Below are 24,041 nucleotides of genomic sequence, written 5' to 3' on the forward strand. Positions count from 1 at the left end.
TGTCCTAGTTACCATCAGACCTTTTACTTCTCTAATAAATAAGCAGAATCTGTATCACCAACTGCAACATTTGATATTCTCTTTTTGTTTTCTGGATTGCACCTTTACAGAAGTGCTTGTTACCCATCCTCATAAAAAAATGGCAATACATATACGGCCATAATAACATTTAGAATTATAGTGTGTGCATTTTGGCAGCAACAAGTTTTAAGAGTATGTGAGAGTGAGGCAGAGGTCACTGTGGTAGAGTAGAGTATACGAGCTTCCATAAACATTAACATTTACATATTATCTTTCATCTGTGTTTGTGTTTGTGTGCATGTTTCCCACTGAGCTCAACCACCTTCCTACTGGATCTCATCCCATCCATGGACCTGCTGCCCTTCGACACTTCATATCATAAACAGCTCCTTGTCATCAAAGAATACTGTCTCTCTTTCTCACTCAGAACCAGCTCCAGGGCCCTAACCTGCCTGGCTTCAAACCAGCACACTCAATAGAAACTGCCCTTATAGCAGTGACTGAGTAGGTCTAGGCAGCAAGATCAGCCAAACTGTCATTGTATTTTTCTTGACCGTTCTGCAGCCTTTGACACGGTCACTCAGAAGATCCTTCTGTTTGTCTTCACCAGCGCTGGAATCACTGGATCTGCGTGGAAAAGGTTTGACTCCTATCTGGTGGGGGGCTCTTTTCGGGTAATATGGAGAGTGTCCACATTCGCTCCGGGCAGGCTCTCCACTGGTATCCCACAAGGCTCAGTGCTGGGTCCTTGTCTCTTTTCACTCTACACTCATTCTCTTGGTGATGTAATATCTTTTTACAGCTTCTCTTACCACTACTATGCTGATAACACCTAGCTAATGCTATCTTTCCCGTCTTCCGATAAGCAGGTTTCCAGTCGCATCTCAGCATGTCTGACTGACATCTCTTCATGGATGGCACCGCCTCACTACCTGAAGCTCAATCCTAGCAAGACTGAAATGCCTTTCAGAACCACAGGTCCTCATCATGATCTTGCCATTTCAATTAAGAACTCCTTGGTCGAAGATGCAGGAAGTCTTGGTGTGATTCTGGATGGCCAGTTAAGTTCACTCATGTTACTCCACTACTGTGCTCCCCTCATTGGCTTCCTGTAGCTGACCACATCAGATTTAAAACCCTAATGCTTGCCTACAAAGCCAAAAATGCACCCCCTCCCACCTTATGGCAGTGATCAAAACTTGATCTGTACCTCAAGCCCTTTGAACTTCAAGCTCCGCTTGACCTACATCAAGATTCTTCTCTGTCCTGGCACCCAGATGGTGGAGTGAATTTCCACTGGCTGTCCAAACAGTGCATTCTCTCACAGTCTTCAAATGGAAACTGAAGACCCATCTTTTTATGAAGCACTTACAGGTGCAGTATATGATTCTGGAAAAATGATTGTTTTTTAACTCCTCAGCAAAAGAAATACACCCCTACCTTCAATGCTTCTTCGGAAGCTCTGTCCCTCAAATTTATGGATGTGTAATGCCAAGATAAATGACACTGGGCTAGCAAATTTTTGTGTACACAAATACCATGATGATATAACATAAGAGCAAACAAAAACACAGCAAGAAATGTAACTAGCATTAGCGGGGTTGTTGGTTAGCTACATTTGCTACTGTGAAGCTAACCGGTTGCTAACTTAAACAAACCAAACAGGAAAAAACAAGACTGACCTACTGGTTCTCAGAAACTTTAGAAAAGTTAAAAAAACAAAAAAACAAAAAACAAAACAAAAAATAAGTTCATGTTACCCATCTGTCAGAAATAGAGCAACATCCCCATACCTTTCATGCTTTTCAACTCTCAATGAAGCTGAAGCTTCTTTTTTGTCAGCTTCTTGCTTGGATTTTCCCATCCCTCTTTAAATGCTGCAGCAGATGTATTCTGACACCTCAGCTTCAGCTTAAATGGTGCAGCAGTAACACTCCAGCACCTCAGGTTTATATTTGAATTTTCCTTTTCCACCTTAAATGGTGCAGCAGTTACATTCAGGCACCTCAAGCGTCAGAATGGAACTGCTGCACAATTTAAGGTGGAGCTGAAACGTGAATAGAAAGCCAGCTTTAGCTTAGCCAACTTTCAATGGTCTTCCCACCATTGAAACACCTCACCGTCAACTCTAGCAGGTCTTTCCACTGTTGAAACGTCCTTACCTGATCAAAGAACCTCTTTCTCAATCTTCAGATTTTCTCCTTTTTGGCTGTTTCTGAGCCATCTCTCCTTCTTGACACTGTGTGTAATTCAGCACACAGCTCCTAACCTTCCCCCGTCCTGTGCATGAGTATGAATGCCCCCTGTTGCTGCTTGGCTAGAATAGTGTTATGCAGCTAGGCCTGAGAAACTGTATTTATTTCCCATTAACAGGGCCAACACCAGTTTTCTTCCAGCACGAACACAAAATGGAGAGCTAGTGGAATGTGAGGAAACATTCGCTTAATTAGACAAAAAGTATACTGTATTGAAATCGTATGCTGTTTTTTTTTTAAATGAGCGCTAATCCATGTAGTAACTGAAATGCATTGTCTTGCACTTATGCTAAGTTTTACTCTGTATCTTTCTTTCTATGTATTAGCACTGGCTTTTGTGTCTGGCAGTGTCTGAGCTCAAGGGTAGTTTGGATTCTAACCTATGTCTAACATTAAGCTGAATGGCTGCATCTGGAATGCTGTCATTGAACCATGTCTCCATAAAAACAGAAATGCAGCAGTCCCAGAGTTCACGCTGGGAAGTTAGCTGTGATATAAGTTTGTCAAGTTTATTGGTGAAAGAGTGATTGTTTTGTTTTTGAAAACTGACTATAAGAAACAAAAGTGTTATCAATATTTTCAGGATATGGCTGCAGCATGCTAACAAGCTACCATCTTGGTTCATCATCATTTGAAGTGATGGTTATGCTGACGGTGAGTTGTTGGATGTTGGCTTATGCTAATGGGGAATAATGTATATGTTGACCTGTGCCGATCTGGAGTAATGTTCATGCTTGCCATAAATTTAAAGTGCAAAAATGTACATATTGATCCTCTCTATCAGAAAACACACTAGCTGCTTTTTTATATTTTTTATATTTATAAGCACTCCCCAGTCGTTCACCATCTAATATTACATTTATGCTGTCTGTAAACAATGTAAATTATCAGACTCGTTCCAGTGGCTGGATCACCCTTCAGCGAGTTTATACTGAACAAGTAAAATTTACCACCAGTGCTAGGAGGATGAAGTCAAACGCAGGCTTCCTCCGAGACCTGTGAATTGACACTGCATCTTTTCAAACTGCACGCTCACGTAAACGTCATTGGACAGCTGAACGCACTCGGAGGAAAGCGCCAAGCGCCAGATCTGTTACATCAGCTAACAGTCGCCTGTGCTGACTAGCAGTGCGTTGAGTGATGGGGGGGAGATGGGGAGGACATCCTACCCACCCAGAGAGAGCGAGGCCAATTGTGCTGTCCTGGCTATAGCATCACCAGGGATCAAGTTCACAATCTCCTGACAACGGTTAGATGGTTGTGCCACTCCTTGAAGGAATCCCTATTAGTTGATTAAGTTTAATTTTTACTTTTCCATCCCTTTTCTTTTCTTTAAACTTCTACATGCATGCTCAGCTACATTATAAAATAAGGGTCAACTTCAAAGTAACCCATCATCAGTGTTTATTATTTGCCTAGTGATCTCTTGTAAAGCTAATCAGGAGTGTTTTCTTTTGTAAGAGGTAATGTTCATTTTAACTGCATGTAATATGTCTCTGCACACAAGGCTCACATCTACATGCTTAACTAAGCTTTTTTATGGGAACTTTTTATCTCTTTTTCTTATCAATGCTAACTCACATTACAATCATAAAGCTAATGACAGATTTTTTGTCAGTTGGAGAATGTTGAGGGCACCATCACTTCCAACTTCCACTTTCATTTGTTCCCACCCACATTTAACTAAACATGTCTCATGGTCGTCCACAGACGTTCTCAGCAAGAGATCACATGTGGCTCTGTGAAACAAATCTCAAGAAGGATAACTTATCAGAAAATTATTTAAAATAAAAATAATTATACTAAATTGTTTATTGATTACATAATTTATTATTCCTAAAAAAGATTTACAGTATTAAAATAATAATACAGTAAAATCTGAAAATATCCTGATGCCTAGTTTATAATATTTATATTGTACATGTACGTACATATATTTATACATATATATATATATATATATATATATATATATATATATATATATATATATATATATATTTATACATTAGGTTATTAGTAAATGTTAACTTATATTAACTTAATCTGACAAGTGAAATGAAACTTCTGAATGGTAGTTTATGAGGATTTTTTTATTTGTCTTTCTTTTATTAGTTTTTTTTTTTTATTTGTGTTAGGAAATCAGCTCTGATCAGAAAACAGGGAAACCAAATTCACAGAAATCAGTGCAAGACTGTGCTCAATATCACACAACTAACATAACTTCATTTATTTAATGTGGTCAACTTTGGCCAAACTCACAAACCCAAAAGAATTTTCTCTCCCAGTATTTCTACAGTAAGGTCCTCTCTCACTAACTGGTATATAGACCCTCTTTTTTTAAATTCAATGCTCTTCCACTGATAGCATGCAGGTGCAGCAGGTAATGAGCACGTGATTTTGGGGGTTTGAGGAGCAGCTCCTCCTCTCAGCTGACACGTTAATTTGGGTTGTTTTGTGAGTAATCAAAGTTTATGGGTGATCAAAAGTGAGTTTTCACTGTTGAAGGTTTTGAGAATAGTGTGTTTGGTAATGAGCTCTTTGTTTGTAGTTTTGTGTGTAATAAAAGTGTAGCTGTGTATGTATAATGCAACTAAACGCAAGGTGGACTGGGGCAATTTCATTTTCAAATAGACCACAAAATGATCAAATGAACAGTGTTCAGTTTATTTTGGGGATCATTTAGATGAGTCTGAGATTCTGACTGACCTGTTTACATATGCACAGAACATTGTGTCTCAGCAGCGGGAGCCTATATGCAACGATGAAACAGTACAAGTGTTCTAAGAGCCTTAAACAGTTTATCTTTTATATTTTTCTGAGAGTTCTGTCTCATTTTATAGTTTATGAGTTAGTTATCTTTAGTATATTTAGCACATGACTGTAGTATAGAATGAAAATAGATACTCACACAACTCTAGGTTGAGTTTCCATAATTTTCTGTAGATGGTCCTTTAATTTCTGTAGTGAGTCATTTCTTAGGCGGTTCAGAAAACCCCTCTCCACTGTTGGGTCATCACTCTGCTCCTCCTCTAACTTCAGCAGAAGAGACCACATTGATGAGCCATCACGCTGCCCTTCTTCTGACTTCCAAAAAGCAGATTTAACTAAAGGGTGATCAAGACGAAAAAAAGTCTATATACAAAAATTTATGAGTATGGATATATCAAATGTGAAAGCATACAAAGCTGTTTAAATTTAGAATTTAGAACTTTTTCTGTAAATAATTACAGTGCATAAATATTATTCACGTATTAATAATCAACACTTATGTCTCTGTTGTCTCATTAAAAATGTACACAAAAAATATACACCAAAAGAGAAATAATAAAATAATTTATGTAGTTTCAAACTATCCTTCAAAATAATTAGCATTACAAATTTAACAACAAATTTACTTTATCTTAAAAAACAAAAGCATATTTGCCAGAGAGATTAATGTATACATTATTAATTATTTGAATAGTGGTTGTTTTGTTTCTTGAATGTATGAATATTTTGATTTATGTTTTAGAAGTATTCCACTCTCTTTAACAAACTGATTATTTTTGATGAACTCGGAAGGATTAAAATAATATCAAAAATTGAAAGTCAGTGAGAGATATCACACAGGTTAATAAATATTTGTCAATAAATCTATCAGACAAACTCTCTTAACCATCTGATAACATTTTCATATGCTAGAGACAAAACATCATTCAGTACAAAAGCTCACAGAAGCACATCATTCAGCTCACACAACCACATCATTGAGCTCCACAACCACATCATTCAGCTCACACAAACACATCATTCAGCACCACAACCATATCATTCAGCTCACACAACCATATCATTCAGCTCACACAACCACATCATTCAGCTCACACAACCACATCATTCAGCTCACATAACCACATCATTCAGCACCACAACCACATCATTCAGCACCACAACCACATCATTCAGCACAAACAACCACATCATTCAGCACCACAACCACATCATTCAGCTCACATAACCACATCATTCAGCACCTCAACCACATCATTCAGCACCTCAACCACATCATTCAGCACCACAACCACATTATTCAGCACCACAACCACATCATTCAGCTCACACAACCACATCATTTAACACCACAACCACATCATTCAGCACCACAAGCACATCATTCAGCACCACAACCACATCATTCAGCACCACAACCACATCATTCAGCTCACACAACCACATCATTTAACACCACAACCACATCATTCAGCTCACACAACCACATCATTCAGCTCACACAACCACATCATTCAGCTCACACAACCACATCATTCAGCACCACAACCACATCATTCAGCTCACACAACCACATCATTCAGCATCACAACCACATCATTCAGCACCTCAACCACATCATTCAGCACCACAACCACATCATTCAGCACCACAACCACATTATTCAGCACCACAACCACATCATTCAGCTCACACAACCACATCATTTAACACCACAACCACATCATTCAGCACCACAAGCACATCATTCATATGTCATGTTCTTCAACCTCTCTCTATTGCCAGTCACCACTGAAACATAACAGAAAGAAATACTTAAATTTGCCTGTACAATATCTCAGAAAAGTGAGTACACCCCTCACATTTCTTCAAATATTTCATTAGATCTTTTCATGGGGCAACACTAAAGAAATGAAACTCGGACATAACTTAGTCAGTGTACAGTTTGTATAGCAGTATAGATTCATTTTTCTCTGAAAATTACTCAACATACAGCCATTAATGTCTAAATAGTTGGAAACACAAGTGAGTACACCTCACAGTGAAGATGTCCAAATTGTGCCCAATCATGTCGTTGTCCCTCCCTGGTGCCATGTGACTCTTTAGAGTTACAAGGTTCCAGGTGTGAATGGGGAGCAGGGCTGTTAAATTTGGCGTTTTGGGTACAATTCGCTCATACTGGCTACTGGATATTCAACATGGCACCTCATGGCAAAGAACTCTCTGAGGATGTGAGAATTGTTGCTCTCCACAAAGATGGCCTAGGCTATAAGAAGGTTGCAAACACCCTGAAACTAAGCTATAGCATGGTGGCCAAGGTCATACAGCAGTTTTCCAGGACAGGTTCCACTCGGAACAGGCCTCGCCAGGGTCGACCAAAGAAATTGAGTCCACATGTTTAGCGTCATATCCAGAGGTTGGCTTCAAAAAATAGACGAGTGCTACCAGCATTGCTGCAGAGGTTGAAGAAGTGGGAGGTCAACCTGTCAGTGCTCAGACCATACGCCGTACAATGCATCAGCTCGGTCTGCATGGCGGTTGTCCCAGAAGGAAGTCTCTTCTGAAGCTGACGCACAAGAAAGCCCGGAAACAGTTTGCTGAAGACAAGCAGTCCAAGAATATGGTCTGACGAGACCAACATAAACTTGTTTGGCTCAGATGGTGTCCAGCATGTGTGGTGGCGCCCTGGTAAGAAGTACCAAGACAACTGTCTCTTGTCTACAGTCAAGCATGGTGGTGGTAGCATTATATTCTGGAGCTGCATGAGTGCTGTCGGCACTGGGGATCTGTGATTCATTGAGGGAAACATGAATTCCAACATGTACTGTGACATTCTGAAGCAGAGGATGATTCCCTCCCTTCAGAAACTGCGCCACATGGCAGTTTTCCAATTCGATAACGACCCCCAACACACCTTCAAGATGACAACTGCCTTGCTAAAGATAAAGGTGATGGACTGGTCAAGTATGTCTCCAGACCTAAACCCAATTGACCACCTGTGGGGCATCCTCAAGCGGAAGGAGGAGGAGCGCAAGGTGTCTAACATCCACCAGCTCCGTGATGTCATCATGGAGGAGTGAAAGAGGTTTCCAGTAGCAGCCTGTGCAGCTCTGGTGAATTCCATGCCCAAGAGGGTTAAAGCAGTGCTAGATAATAATGGTGGTCACACAAAATATTGACACTTTGAGCACAATTTGGACATGTTCACTGTGAGGTGTACTTAATTGTGTTGCCAGCTATTTAGAGATTAATGGCTGTGTGTTGAGTTCTTTTCAGAAGACAGTAAATCTGTACTGCTATACAAACTGTACACTGACTACTTTAAGTTATATCCAAGTTTCATTTCTATAGTGTGGTCCATGAAAAGATATAATAAAATATTTGCGGAAATGTGAGGGGTGTACTCACTTTTGTGAGATATTGTATAAATAAACAATCGCTTGCAAACAAAATCTCTTTTAAATGATTTATGAATTATGTTAGAGACCAAAGTATTGAATTTTTATGTGTGACTTAAACTTGGCACCATGAGGGAGACTACACTGATGAATGAACTCACTCCACCAGTCTAGTATTTTCAAGTATTGTGAAAAAAGCATGTAAATCGGGAAGAGGCGGTGGACTGGTTGTTCTTTTTGGAGACAGTTTTTGTGTTGTCTGTTCCTAGTATATCTTCTTTTGAATTCCTAGTCCTATGGTGTAGCTCTCCTTTCACATTGACAGTTTAAATCATCTAACCTAAGGTTAATCCTTTATTTGTTCAGGAATTTTCAGATTTGCTTTTTACATTATTTTACATTATGTCCTTCACATTTTTATGTTTGGAAATTTTAACATACATGTTGATTCTCCCAAAGGATCACTTGCTGTTGATTTTCTTAAACTCATTAATTGTCTTCCACTAGTACAGCATGTTAACAATCCGACACACAAACATGGGCATACACTAGATCTTGTGACGAACTGGAGTGCTTGTAGGGCCGAAGTGTGGATTTCGTACCCCTTTACCATATTTATTTTTCTCCAATCTGCAATCTCTATACAGCAACATGGAATAACTACTTTTGCTCAACCACACCAACAAGGACTTTTCAAACATATCTGCCCTGTGCTTTACAGAGACCTGCCTTTCTGATCTGACCCCTGACAGCGCACTCCACCTTCCCAGCTTCCAGATGCACAGAGCAGATAGATAAGAGAAGATAGATTGCTGGCCAAGCAGATAAAAAAGTAGAAAGAAAGAGGTAATCTGGACTCACTGCTCATCATTATAGGATACTTCAACAGTGCAAATCTAACAAAAGAAGTTCCAAGTACATACAGTATGTCACTTGTGCCACAAGAGAAGGGAATATTTTGGATCATTGCTACACCACTGTTAAAAGCGCCCGTTGTGTCGTCATGCGTGTCACTCCGACCACAGTCTCATTCACCAAAATACAGGCAGAAACTCAAAACCAACAAGGCTGGTATCATTACAGTGAAGAGGTGGACCAGTGGAGACAAGCTACAGGACGGTTTTGAATCCAAAAACTGGACTGTTTTTGAAGAGCCGACAAAGAGCCTAGATAGAGGTGATGTCCAGGATGAGAGGGGTCAGCTGCAATTTTGCCAGCACGCTTCACCTCCCTGCTGCTTTAGATGTCCTGAAGGATTGGTAGATTACATCCAATGATCTTCTCCACAGTCCTGATAATGCCCTGGAGTTTGGCTCTTCTAAGGTCGAGGAACCAAACCAGATGGTGTGAGGATGGACTTGATGAACTGGATCATCAGGCTCTGCAGCAGGTTGAATTTCTTCAGCTGTCTCAGGAAGAACATTCTTTACTGTGCTCTCTTGGTGATGAAGACTCCTCTCCCACTTCAGGTCCCTGGATATGGTGGTGCCCAGGAACTTAACTGACTCCACAGTGGAAACCACAGAGCCATTGATGGTGAGCGGGTGGTAGGAAGGGGGGGCTGTGCCTTAAATCCACCACCATCTCCACCCTTTTTTCCATGTTCAGTAGCAGGTGGTTGCTGCTGCGTCAGGAGACTTCCTTCCTGTCTGCAGACTCATTACTGTTGGCCATGAGGCACCTTCATAGCTGTTTCCTTAGAGACACAGTCATTGGTGTAGAGACTGAAGAAAAGGGGTGAGAGCACGTAACTTTGCGGAATAATAGTACTGAGGGTTTAGGGGTCTGAGTTGTGTTTTCCTAGCTGCACCAGCTGTTTCCTTTTTGTCAGGAATCCATGATCCAACGGCAGATGGGATCTGGCACTGACAGTGGAGACAATTTTACCTGCCGCAGCTCTGGCACTGTGTTGAATGTCGAGCTGTCAGTCAAGTCTGCAAACAAAACTCTAGCGTAGGTTCCAGGACTGTTGAGATGAGCTGTAGAATAAAGTGCAGGGCCAAGCTGACCATGTCGTCGACAGACCTATTAGTTCTGTATATGAACTGGAGGGGATCCAGCAGAGAGTCTTCAGGTGGGCTTCAGGGCTACTGGCCTGTAGTCATTTAGTCCAGTGATGTTCATTTTTTTGGGAACTGGAATGATGGTAAATGTTTTGAGGCATGATGGAACAGAGCAGAGTTCCAGTGATCTGTTGAAGATATTGGTGAAAATTGGTGATATTTTTTTTTTAACATGTGTCTGCATTTTGAGTTCCTATGCTATGGAAAACAACATGCCTGGTGTCAGTGCCTAATGACTACAGAGCGACAGCACTAACTCCTCATACAATGAAGATCTTGGAGAGACCGGGGTCTGGATGATGCATAATCTCCTGCTGCAGATGGCCTACTCCTTTTTGGACAGACCCAACTGTATGGTGCAGATTATGTTCTTCTTGAGCTCCTTCAACACTATCCAGTCTAGACTGCTAGAGGATAAACTGGGGGGACATGCAGGTTTATGCCCACACGATACGAAAATTGGATTACGATTGGATTATTGAGAGCATGTAAATGCACTCACTGACTGGGTTCAGATTGTGAAAGTGTGGTTCACTGAGCATGAGGGATCATTTTCACGCATGAATCAGCCACCACAGAATCCTGATCTTAACCCCACTGAGTTGTAGTTGTAGTTTTTGAGTTGTGCTGGAGAAGACTTTACAGAGTGGTTTGACTCTCCTGTTGTCAATACAACATCTCAACCAAAATTAATGCAACTGAATGAATGAAATAAATATTTTAACATTGCATAACAATGCCACAGTGAATGTATGCTGTGATAAAAGCTAAAGGTGGTCCAGTGAAATATTAGAGTGTGCAACATTTTTATTGGCCAGGCTATTTATCACGTTCCTGGTACTACTGACAATCAGCTTAATTCCACAAATCTTTTCACTCACTGATACATTCAGTGATTTTTCACAAAAAGCAAATGTTAGTGCTTAAATAGTTTCTGTCTATCATTAAGGACATTAACACACACAAAGTCAGACTTCACAATGCATGTTAATACCCATTTGCTCAAGTGGAGTGGAATGTAAAGAATGGTGCTGGATATCATTCACATTATGTCTTTTTTTCCTAATAAGGCTGTTTCTTTCCACATTCAGTGTGGCCTCTCACCCCACATCTCCAAAGGCCCATTTCAGTAATGTAGCTCTGTAACAGTTCTGTGTGTAAATGGATCCTCTGCTGTTTCACAGATTATGTGTGTGGCTCTCTTTCAGCTCTACACTGCTTTAAATGAATTCTATGATATCAGATAACCCTCAGATTCTCTGATTAAAAAGGCAAAAAGGAAAAAAAACTCCATCTTACCTCTTTTCAGTTCTTTCTTTTTTTTCCATCTTCTTTTTTTATCTATAAACAGAGAAAATTTACAGTGAACACATGCACACGTGAATAGAAAACCAATAGGTGTTTGGTTATATTCTCATGCTATGTGTATAAAATGTGTTAAAGAAGATACCACATGCTGTGCTACAAAGAACACTTTGAAATCCATTTCCCCTATTTTAAAATAGAGAACATACTTACTCCAAAAACCTGGTTCAGTGGAACGGACTGTATGAACTAGTGTGGGACAACAAGGAGTGACTTTAAAATGTAGTCCAGTACAGATTATGCAATCTGTAACCTAATCCAAAGGGTTTTTAAATTAACGTAATATACTCTTCATTTGAGAATAAGTGTGACACTGGCCTCAAAAGCTATTATTTTGACAGGCCATGATGAGAATTACCCTACTTGGCTCATTGCGCATTTCACAATAATCCTAACTAAGCAGGCAAATAAACTTAAGCCAGGCATACACTGTGTGATTTTAAAAATCTTTGGTCGCTCACGCTGTATGTTTGAATCGCCAATTGTGCTTGGACAATGCCTACAATTTATATAATGCAACATGCTGCGCGTCCGAGTCCTGAGCAAAAGCACTGGTTAAATCTGAAAAACCTCCCTGCTCCCTACATAGCGAACAACGTAAGAATTAAAATAGTGTGTCTTCCACCAATACAGTGCATCATGTGTCTAATAAATAGCCATTTGGGATGCAACCATGTGTGGTTGTGACAATGTGTGTTCATCTGTGTAGGAGCAGTGCTTGAGGCTGTGTGTGTTCACCTGTGTGGGCGCAGTGATTGTGACTGTGTGTGTTCACCTGTGTAGGAGCAATGTTTGAGACTGTGTGTGTTTACCTGTGTAGTTGCAGTGATCGTGACTGTTTGTGTTCACCTGTGTAGGTGCAGTGATTGTGACTGTGTGTGTTCACCTGTGTAGGTTCAGTGATTGTGACTGTGTGTGTCCACCTGTGTAGGAGCAATGTTTGAGACTGTGTGTGTTCACCTGTGTAGTTGCAGTGATCGTGACTGTTTGTGTTCACCTGTGTAGGTGCTGTGATTGTGACTGTGTAGGAGCAGTGATTGTGACTGTGTGTGTTCACCTGTGTAGGTTCAGTGATCATGACTGTGTGTGTCCACCTGTGTAGGAGCAGTGATTGTGACTGTGTGTGTCCACCTGTGTAGGAGCAGTGATTGTGACTGTGTGTGTTCACCTGTGTAGGTGCAGTGATTGTGACTGTGTGTGTTCACCTGTGTAGTGATCGTGACTGTGTGTGTCCACCTGTGTAGGAGCAGTGATTGTGACTGTGTGTGTCCACCTGTGTAGGAGCAGTGATTGTGACTGTGTGTGTTCACCTGTGTAGGTGCAGTGATTGTGACTGTGTGTGTTCACCTGTGTAGGTTCAGTGATCGTGACTGTGTGTGTCCACCTGTGTAGGAGCAGTGATTGTGACTGTGTGTGTTCACCTGTGTAGGTGCAGTGATTGTGACTGTGTGTTCACCTGTGTAGGTTCAGTGATCGTGGCTGTGTGTGTCCACCTGTGTAGGAGCAGTGATTGTAACTGTGTGTGCTCACCTGTTTAGGTGCAGTGATTGTGACTGTGTAGGAGCAGTGCTTGAGACTGTGTGTGTTCACCTGTGTAGGCGCAGTGATCGTGACTGTGTGTGTTCACCTATGTAGGTTCAGTGATCGTGACTGTGTGTGTCCACCTGTGTAGGCGCAGTGATTGTGACTGTGTATGTTCACCTGTGTAGGTGCAGTGATTGTAGCTGTGTAAGAGCAGTGCTTGAGACTGTGTGTGTTCACCTGTGAAGGTGCAGTGATGGTGACTGTGTGTGTTTACCTGTGTAGATGCAGTTATTGTGGCTGTGTAAGAGCAGTGCTTGAGACTGTGTGTGTTCACCTGTGTAGGAGCAGTGATTGTGACTGTGTGTGTTCACCTGTGTAGGTGCAGTGATTGTGACTGTGTGTTCACCTGTGTAGGTTCAGTGATCGTGGCTGTGTGTGTCCACCTGTGTAGGAGCAGTGATTGTAACTGTGTGTGCTCACCTGTTTAGGTGCAGTGATTGTGACTGTGTAGGAGCAGTGCTTGAGACTGTGTGTGTTCACCTGTGTAGGCGCAGTGATCGTGACTGTGTGTGTTCACCTGTGTAGGTTCAGTGATCGTGACTGTGTGTGTCCACCTGTGTAGGCGCAGTGATTGTGACTGTGTATGTTCACCTGTGTAGGTGCAGTGATTGTAGCTGTGTAAGAGCAGTGCTTGAGACTGTGTGTGTTCACCTGTGAAGGTGCAGTGATGGTGACTGTGTGTGTTTACCTGTGTAGATGCAGTTATTGTGGCTGTGTAAGAGCAGTGCTTGAGACTGTGTGTGTTCACCTGTGTAGGAGCAGTGATTGTGACTGTGTGTGTTCACCTGTGTAGGCGCAGTGATTGTGACCGTGTGTGTTCACCTGTGTAGGAGCAGTGATTGTGACTGTGTGTGTTTACCTGTGTAGATGCAGTGATTGTGGCTGTGTGTGTTTACCTGTGTAGGCGCAGTGATTGTGACTGTGTGTTCACCTGTGTAGATGCAGTGATTGTGACTGTGTGTTCACCTGTGTAGATGCAGTGATTGAGACTGTTTGTGTTCATCTGTGTAGGTGCAGTCATTGTGACTGTGTATGTTCACCTGTGTAGACACAGTCATTGTGACTATGTGTTCACCTGTGTAGGAGCAGTGGTTGTGAGTGTGTGTGTGTTCACCTGTGTAGGCGCAGTGATTGTGACTGTGTGTGTTCACCTGTGTAGGCGCAGTGATTGTGACTGTGTGTGTTCACCTGTGTAGGAGCAGTAATTGTGGCTGTATGTGTTCACCTGTGTAGGAGCAGTAATTGTGATTGTGCACTTGGTTACACATTTTAATAACAGCATCAATTCTGTCAGGTAGGGATTACACAAATGTCTTAAGCACTGGAGGTCTGGTGTTTTTGCTGGTCAGTCAAACTGTCTCAGTGTTCCATCATGTCTGTTGATGCAGTCACATACAGACACCCTACAGTTGTGTTGTACACCCGCAATGGGAGAGTGTCAATGTTGTGTTCTGACTGGATGTGAACGAAATTAGTGCCCACCTTTATATTTGTAATAAATGACTACAGGAACAAGAATCACAATTAAAAAAAAAACTGCAGTGACTCCACCCACAATTGCAGCTGTTCGTGCAGGTCTGAGCAGGTGATCTGAAACACAGTCAAAGAGATGAAATTATATTTCTGTATCTATAGTCACACTGGTCTTCTATGAGTAAGAAAATATTTTTTTTTAGTTCTACATTAGCACTTTATGCAAGCATGCATGCATGTGGCAGGAATGAATGCATGCTCACACAACATGCACAAAATAATAGGTTAATAGTTACCATTTGGAACATTTGATGTTTCCTAACTTTGGTGCTGTTACATGTTGTATTAATTTATGCTGAGCACAGGCAGTGTATCTCAAATTGGTTATTGCAAATGTTTTTCTATGTTTCATCAGTAAATTATCTGTGTGACAAATTTGGCAAAGCTACATCTGGATCTATTTTGTAATGTGCCAGAAATGGATTTTGTGGGCTTATTTGTTAGTATTTCTAAAGATCTCCCTTAAAACAGTAATTACTTTTAGATTACAAAATAATTCACATTTCATAATTAACAAAAATTTAAAAGAAAATTCACTAGCATAAATACACTATAAGGACAAAAGTGTGTAGACACTTGACTATCACACCTATATGAGCTTGTTGGACGTCCCATTCCAAAACCATGGGCGTTAATACGGGGTTTTGCGACTCCCCTCTTCTGGGAAGCTTTCCACAAGATTTTGGGGTGTGTCTGTAGAAATTTGTGCCCTTTCATTTAAAAGAGCATTTGTTAGGTTTGGCACTGAAGTTGGACAAGAGGGCCTGGGCTGCTTTCGACTTTACAGTTCAACCCAAAGATGTTCAGTGTGGTTGAGGTCAGGGCTCTGTGCAGACCACTGGAGTCCCTCCACACCAAACTCATCAAACCATATTTGTATGGAGCTCACTTTGTGCACAGGGGCTCAGTCACACTCTAACAGAAAAGGTTCTTCCCCAAACTGTTCACACAAATTAGGAAGCATATAATTGTGTGAAAAGTCTTTGTGCTGTAGAATTCATGCTTCACTGTAACTAAGGGGCCCAAACCCTGAAAAACGTCCCAGACCATAATGCCACGAAACATTTCTGTTGGCACTGCATTCTGATTGGTAGCATTATCCTGGCATATGCCAAACTCAGATTCATCCATCAGGCTGCCAGAGTGACATTTAATTCATCACTCTAGAGAACACGTTTCCACTGCTCCAGAGTCCAGTGGAGGCGTGTTTTACACCACACTGCCACTCTGGCCACTGCTTGGCAATGCTGTGTGGCAGTTCAGCCATGGAAAGCAATTTCATGAATCTCTCAGTATACAGTTCTTGTGATGATGTTGCTTCCAGGGGCAGTTTAAAACTCTGTAGTGAGTGATGCAAAACAGGATAGGTAATTTTTGCTCACTATGTTGGTCAGCACCCTGTGGCCCTGCTCTGTGAGTTTTGGCAAGAAAATGCACTCTCACAAAATATCCACAAAATAATAGGTCTATAGTTAGATCTACTGCTTCGTAACTGAGTTATTGTTGCTCCTAAATGCTTCCATTTCACAATAACAGCACTTACAGTTGACCAGGGCAGATCTATCAGGGCAGAAATTTCACAAACTGACTTGCAAAGGTGGCATCTTATGAAAGTGCCATGTTTAAGGTCACTGAGACTATGTTGCTACTATAGCTGTTAGCAATGGGTGTAGCTTTAACATCTGAACGCAATAACTGGGAGGGGAGTCCACAGTTGCTAGGCAGTAACAATGTATTAATAGTGTGTACCAAGGATGTATATCAGTGCAAATGAATGCAAATCAGCCATGTTTGAGATGTGTAGCACAGGCGGTTGCTTTAAGACTATCAAGTACAGATTTGCCTAAATTTCATCAAATGACATTTGATATCGTTAACAACATGTCTGTATTGCTCTTAACTTATAATGCAATTCAGTATTTTAACTGAATAAAGTGTAAAATACCTAATCTTTAACACAAAACAGCACAGTCTGCATTAATATGTTTGTGAAAAGCCATGGAAGCATGTCCCATAGAACCGTACTAAACAGAACCCTAATGAAGCTTGTCTCGGGAAACCTTGCTGAAGCATGTCCCATGGAATGCTATGGACGCACATCTCATAGAATCCTACTGAAATACATCCCATAGAATCCTACACAAGCACCTCCCATAGCACCCTACTGAAGCACATCCCACAGAGCCCTACTAAAACTCATCCCATAGAACACTGAAGCATATCCCATAGAATGCTACTAAAGCTGGGCTTCAATGAGAGTTAATGAAAAGGAGCTCAGTTATACTAGAACAGGAAAGGGTCTTCCTCAAACTGCTGACACAAAGTTGGAAGCATATAATTGTGTAAAATGTCTTAGTATGCTATAGAATTAAAACCACCCTTCACTGGAGCTAGGTGGCATTCCGGTAGGTAGTGTTCTCCCCATCCCAAAGAACACTGAAGCACATCCCATAGAATGCTACTGAAGCTGGAGTTAATGCACAGGGTCACACTCATGCTGGAACAGGAGAGGGTCTTCCCCAAACTTTAATGAGAGTTAATAGCAAGTTCAAATACATGTTGTTTTAGTGGAGCAGAGGTCAGCATTTATTAATAGCATTCGATCGCATCGTTAGGAACACCCTGTCACTACTTTGGTAGGCAAGATGTAACTCTTCATCCATTTCAACTCTATATACAGGGTGTCCCAAAAAATTGACTTCATTTCGTAGTCTAATAATGTAGCCAATTCTCCCTCAAATGATCTCAAATTTTAACAAAAATGTGTGAAAACTAACCAGTTTAATTTTTAATGTTTTCTTTCAACAAAATTCAATAAAAATGCACCAACTAGAAAGCAGTATTGGACATTACACAAAAAATTCAAAGAGGAAGGCTGTCTGTGCAGGGCAAAGGGATCTGGACGACCACCAGTATTGGAAGATATTACATTTGTGAAGCTTCGTGAAATCGGGTATAAAATCTACATCCCTCTGAATTTCTTGTTCGAATTTTGATAAATAAATCTTGTATTGTTCAATATATATATATATATATATATATATATATATATATATATATATATATATATATATATATATATAATTTTGTTTACGTATGACATGTAGTTACTCAGATATCCACATCTCAAATGATGTCAATTTTTTTGGGACACCCTGTACAACTTACCCTCACTCACTTCGACTCACCACTCGGATGTGTGTCACACCTACGTTACACAAGTGACTTGGGGCAGAGAGAGAGGAGGGGACAGTGAGCAGCGGATTATTTAAACGGAACACACTCACCAAATCAAGGAAAGCAGATAGAAAAGTTAGTGTTTTTCAGCTATCGTAAACCAGCCTGAACTGACAAACCCTTTCATGATGGCAGATCACCCATTAATTACTCACATTTCCAGGCCCGAATCAGAAATACTATGGAAAACATGGCATGTACCATCAGTGAACTGCTTAATACAGGAGTAAATTGTTTGAAAACTGAAGACTCTTATACTGTAATGCAAGCTGTATATATGTATTCAACTTTATTATTGAAAGTAATTTGCATTTTGCTATTTGATATTTAGACTAATAAATAGCCCTGTTGATTGAAGCATCCTTCATGTGGTCAATTAAGAGAGATGACTTAGGTTACCCTAGACTCTCCTTTGAGGTCAAAGAAATAGTAAAGTAATTTAATCGCTTATTTCCTCTTCAAGTGTTTTCAATAAACTAAAACCCATTTGGCTATCAAACATTTAAAGTGTGAACCATGAGCTAGTTAGGTTAGATTGAGAAACATCCCCATTTCCAAAAACAGTTTGTGTTTTTCAGAAGTGTTTCTGAGCCCATGCAGTGATTTCCACTACAGAATCATGTCTGTTTTTAATGCAGTGCTGCCTGAGGGCCCAAAGATCACGGCCAGCAAATACTGGTTTTTGGACTTGTCCCTTACATACAGAGATTTCTCCAGATTCTCTGAATCTTTTAATGATATTATGTACCATAGATGATGAAAAGCAGAAGTTCTTTGCTATTTTATGTTGAGAAACGTTATTCTTGAATTGTTTCACTATTTGATGGTGCAGTCTTTCACAGAGTGGTGAACCCCTCCTCATCTTTACTGCTGAAAGACTCAGCCTGTCTGAGATGCTCATTTATACCCAACAATGTTACTGACCTGTTGCCAATCAACCACCAGGTGTTTTTTTTAGCATTACACAACTTTACCAGCCTTTTGTTGCCCCATCCCAACTATTTTGGAATGTATTGTTGGTGTCAAATTCAAAATCAGCAAATATTTTTCAAAAAACAATAAAATTAGTATTAGTTCCAATATTTGATATGTCGTCTATGTACTATTTACAATTAATTATAGGGCTTAAATGATTTGCACATCATTGCATTTTATTTTTATTTACATTTTGCACAGCATCCCAACTTTTTTGGAAATGTAGTTGTAGTATCAGTACTGAGTATCAGCAGAGAAAAAGTGGTATCAGTAGATCCTTAATTACACTGCACATGACTGAGAAATCTTGCCATTTTAAACAGCTTGGCTAATAAACCATCTAATGTACATTAACCAAATCATTTTTTTTCCAGTTCTTAGAGCTGTGCAGTGGTGGTTTTTATATTGATGGTTATTATTTTTAGGAATACAATACATTGTGTTAAATATAACCATAAAACCCATTCCTGTTATAATGTATCCTGTAGCATCAAATCTAACTGTATTTGATTCACAAAGCGTATCGCTCCATGTATCCAAAACAAATTTTGCTTTCATATGAGAATCATGACCTTACTGGAAATTAAACAAAAGAGTTATCTCTGACTTTAGCACCGTATTGTCAATTCTTTTTTCTCTATAAACATGTTAGAAATACCTCCTTAATAGGAGGTGATTTGGAGAAAATGGGGCTGGAATATTTAAAGAAAATAAATGATTAATTAATAAAATATTAGTAAAAAGACTGGTTCCTGAGATACCTCAGAGTGTTCTTGTGCAAATACAGAATGTTTTCAGCAGTGTAAAGTAACTTACCATAAAAGGCCTCAGCTTTGATTTTTTCCTCCATCATGTGTTCTCTCAGTGTCACTCTGCAGTAGAACGTGTCGATATGACACTTATGTATAGTGAACCGACGTTTTACACTGAAAAACTCAGCACCTCTGTGTAACTCTGTATCTCCTGCAGTCAGATTATTTTCTTCACTGTCAAGCCACTGAAGATCAGGCTCAGGAAACCAGCCTTTAGATTCACACAGTAAAGTGAACTCTTCAGACTTCTCATCATATCTCTCTACAGTGATTACTGGAGGAGTTCCAATAGCTGTGGATTAAAGAAGGAGCCAGAACATGAGTTAGTGTGGCATCACTTCCTTTTACAAGCAGTACAAGTAGTAACAATTATTTTATACAATACAATATTAGTGTGACTTTTACCTTCAACAGTAAGTTTAAAGGTGATATCACTGTACCAGAATGTGGACTCAACACTACATCTGTACTCTCCCTCATCATGAATATTAACTTTAGTCAGTCTCAGTGAGATGTTGCCGTTCTGTAGCTCCTCTTCAAACAGAGCAGTTCTACCTCTATATGCAGGACTCTGCTTGATGGTGATGTCTCCATAATTAGCATAAAAATGTACTACTGCATCTTCAAGGTCTGATTTGGTCCATTTAATGTTCATATCAACAGCACTAACACTGGTCTGATCATCCCAGTGTTGAACAGAACATGCCAGAATTATGTTAGAAAGAGGGGCAGCTACAACAGGAGCATCTGGACCCACAACCTTAAACTTCTCTGCAAAAGAGAAACAGAACATTGAATGAACCACAGATAATCTACTCAATCACACACCACAGATAATCTAATCAATAACACACACCACAGATAATCTACTCAATCACACACACCACAGATAATCTACTCAATCACACACACCACAGATAATCTACTCAATAACACACACCACAGATAATCTACTCAATCACACACACCACAGATAATCTACTCAATAACACACACACCACAGATAATCTACTCAATCACACACACCACAGATAATCTACTCAATCACACCCACCACAGATAATCTACTCAATAACACACCACAGATAATCTACTCAATCACACACACCACAGATAATCTACTCAATCACACACACCACAGATAATCTACTCAATAACACACACCACAGATAATCTACTCAATCACACACACCACAGATAATCTACTCAATCACACACACCACAGATAATCTACTCAATCACACACACCACAGATAATCTACTCAATCACACACACCACAGATAATCTACTCAATCACACACACACCACAGATAATCTACTCAATATCACACCACAGATAATCTACTCAATAACACACCACAGATAATCTACTCAATCACACACACCACAGATAATCTACTCAATAACACACCACAGATAATCTACTCAATCACACACACCACAGACAATCTACTCAATAACACACACACCACAGATAATCTACTCAATAACACACCACAGATAATCTACTCAATCACACACACCACAGATAATCTACTCAATAACACACACACCACAGATAATCTACTCAATCACACACACCACAGATAATCTACTCAATCACACACACACCACAGATAATCTGCTCAATAACACACCACAGATAATCTACTCAATCGTGCACACACACCACAGATAATCTACTCAATAACACACACCACAGATAATCTACTCAATAACACACACACCACAGATAATCTACTCAATAACACACACCACAGATAATCTACTCAATCACACACACCACAGATAATCTACTCAATCACACACACACCACAGATAATCTACTCAATCACACACACCACAGATAATCTACTCAATCACACACACCACAGATAATCTACTCAATAACACACCACAGAAATCACACACACCAGATAATCTACTCAATACACCACCACAGATAATCTACTCAATCACACACACCACAGATAATCTACTCAATAACACACACACCACAGATAATCTACTCAATAACACACACACCACAGATAATCTACTCAATCACACACACTACTCAATCACACACACCACAGATAATCTACTCATTAACACACACCACAGATATAACTTACTCTATCACACACACCACAAATAATCCACTCAATCACAAATCACTGATTGCTTAGCTGTCTTAAAACTTGTGTAAGTTTAACTCAAATCTGTGTTGATCATTTGGTATTCTTGATAAGTATCATTTCAGTGGTAACAGAAAGAAACATTTTCAAAAACACTCAGACTGTGCACACTGAAATTCTTTTTATTATTTTTTACATCATTTCAGCTATACTGCTGAGGAGAAATTCAAACTAAACTAGAGTCAGCCTGGTGTTTTGGTGTTTCTCTAATCTGTGCAGGACTGTAGGCTGTACGTGTTTAGGAGTTTAGTCCTTTAATAGAGTTACTGTACCTGAAAGAGCGCAGTGGAGGAACAGCATCATCACCCAAACACACTTCATTTCTGAAACACAAGAACTACATTTCAGTTCACTGAACACAGCTGATCACAAATACACACACTAAAACTCAATCAGTGCTGAATTTAACACACTTTAACACACTTTAACATTTTGAATGACTTCAACCATTTCAGTTTATTCCCTTCAAGGAATTAACTTTTATAACACTTATGCTGTTACAGAACTAACTGCAACTTTAAAAAAGCTTCTGTATGGCAGCACCGGCATTTTTGACAGGGTTGTGTGTGTATATTAATACTTATCTATTCAGCCCCCTCACTGAATCAAGCAATACATTAATAGTAATTTCTCAAACATTTGCTGCAGCTTTATAATGAATCTTTCAGCCTGCAACTCTACTGCTTTTTCCTGGATGATGTGGATGAAATCTGTGTGTTTCCATTGTAGGACTGTAAAAGATGTGATTCGGCTTCCCAGGAGACTTAAGCTAATACAGGTTTAGCCACTTCTAATGTCACTATGCAGAATGTGTGCATGAGTATTGCTGTAGGCTACGCTACTATTCTATTATTAAAATAATAATAATAATAATAATAATAATAAAGCATTCTTTAGAGTGATGCCGTAGAAGAACTACATCAAAACCTTCCAATCAAGGTTCTTTGAAGAACCGAGATGAGTGTGAAAGGTTGGCCGATTATTGGGCCGACCAATAATCATTGCCGATACAGCATTTTTCTGATTATCGGAATCAGCACTTGAACGTGCACCCTTGCCCATAATGCGCTTTTTGTTGTGTATACTCACATCTAAAGCAACTACAATCAACAAAACACACTTCTGTAGTCTGGTCCAATGTCCCACCCACAAGGTTACTGGATTGCTTGAAACATGAATGATAAATCAAGTACAACTAACAAACACCTCTATAGTCTGTCTCTGTGTCCTGCCCTGTCTCACGCAAATCCAGTTAAACGTACTTTTCGGTGTTTGTGAAAGACGTGGGAGGTCGAGATTGAACAACGTAGCTGGCAAAAAGCACAACGCACTCAGTTATGTGACTTCACTAACTCTATCCAAACAAATATGACTGATAACATGCATGCAACTAGAGCCCTACCCAAAACATCACATTCGTTTGGTGAGAGTGCAGTTTCTGTGTGTGGGAGCAGAAACAATGTGCGGCCCCACACTGCTTCTGTAGTAGTTTAAACGCATTTGGAATGTGTGTGTTTAGCGGAACTTCATAGCCAACTATGCAGTCAAGCCTAGGTAAAGCAAGGCAAATTATTTGTACAATCATAACTTATTCTTTTACATGTAAAGCAGGAGTAGGTGACTTTGTAGAAACCAAGAAATGTAAGCTAGTTTTTGAAATAATCCAACCAAAATAAAAACCCACCCCCTATTTTCAGCCCTCCTTCCAAAGCCACTCCTCCAAAACACATGAACCCATAAAGCCTGACTAATCACACTGAGATACAAGATACAAGATAAACATAGCTAGCTAGCTTACACTTACAGCTTAGTATTGGACTAATACATAACGTAGCTACAAAAGTAGCT

General features: G+C 40.0%; 1 protein-coding gene across 1 annotated transcript in view; it reads right to left on the minus strand.

The window, feature by feature from the left end:
* The window catches only part of LOC118803636 (selection and upkeep of intraepithelial T-cells protein 6-like), a 102,312-nt gene that overhangs the window by 73,399 nt on the left and 4,872 nt on the right, over positions 1 to 24,041 (minus strand). The window contains exons 3-8 of the mRNA XM_036564096.1: positions 22,466 to 22,516; positions 20,421 to 20,786; positions 20,020 to 20,307; positions 14,941 to 15,048; positions 11,809 to 11,850; positions 5,188 to 5,383 (exon numbers count right to left, since the gene is read on the minus strand). Of these exons, the coding sequence (XP_036419989.1) occupies positions 5,188 to 5,383; positions 11,809 to 11,850; positions 14,941 to 15,048; positions 20,020 to 20,307; positions 20,421 to 20,786; positions 22,466 to 22,516 (1,051 nt within the window). The remainder of the gene's footprint in view (positions 1 to 5,187; positions 5,384 to 11,808; positions 11,851 to 14,940; positions 15,049 to 20,019; positions 20,308 to 20,420; positions 20,787 to 22,465; positions 22,517 to 24,041) is intronic.

The sequence above is a fragment of the Colossoma macropomum genome, unplaced genomic scaffold (assembly GCF_904425465.1).
Source record: "Colossoma macropomum unplaced genomic scaffold, Colossoma_macropomum, whole genome shotgun sequence".
In the NCBI taxonomy this organism is placed as follows: domain Eukaryota; kingdom Metazoa; phylum Chordata; class Actinopteri; order Characiformes; family Serrasalmidae; genus Colossoma; species Colossoma macropomum.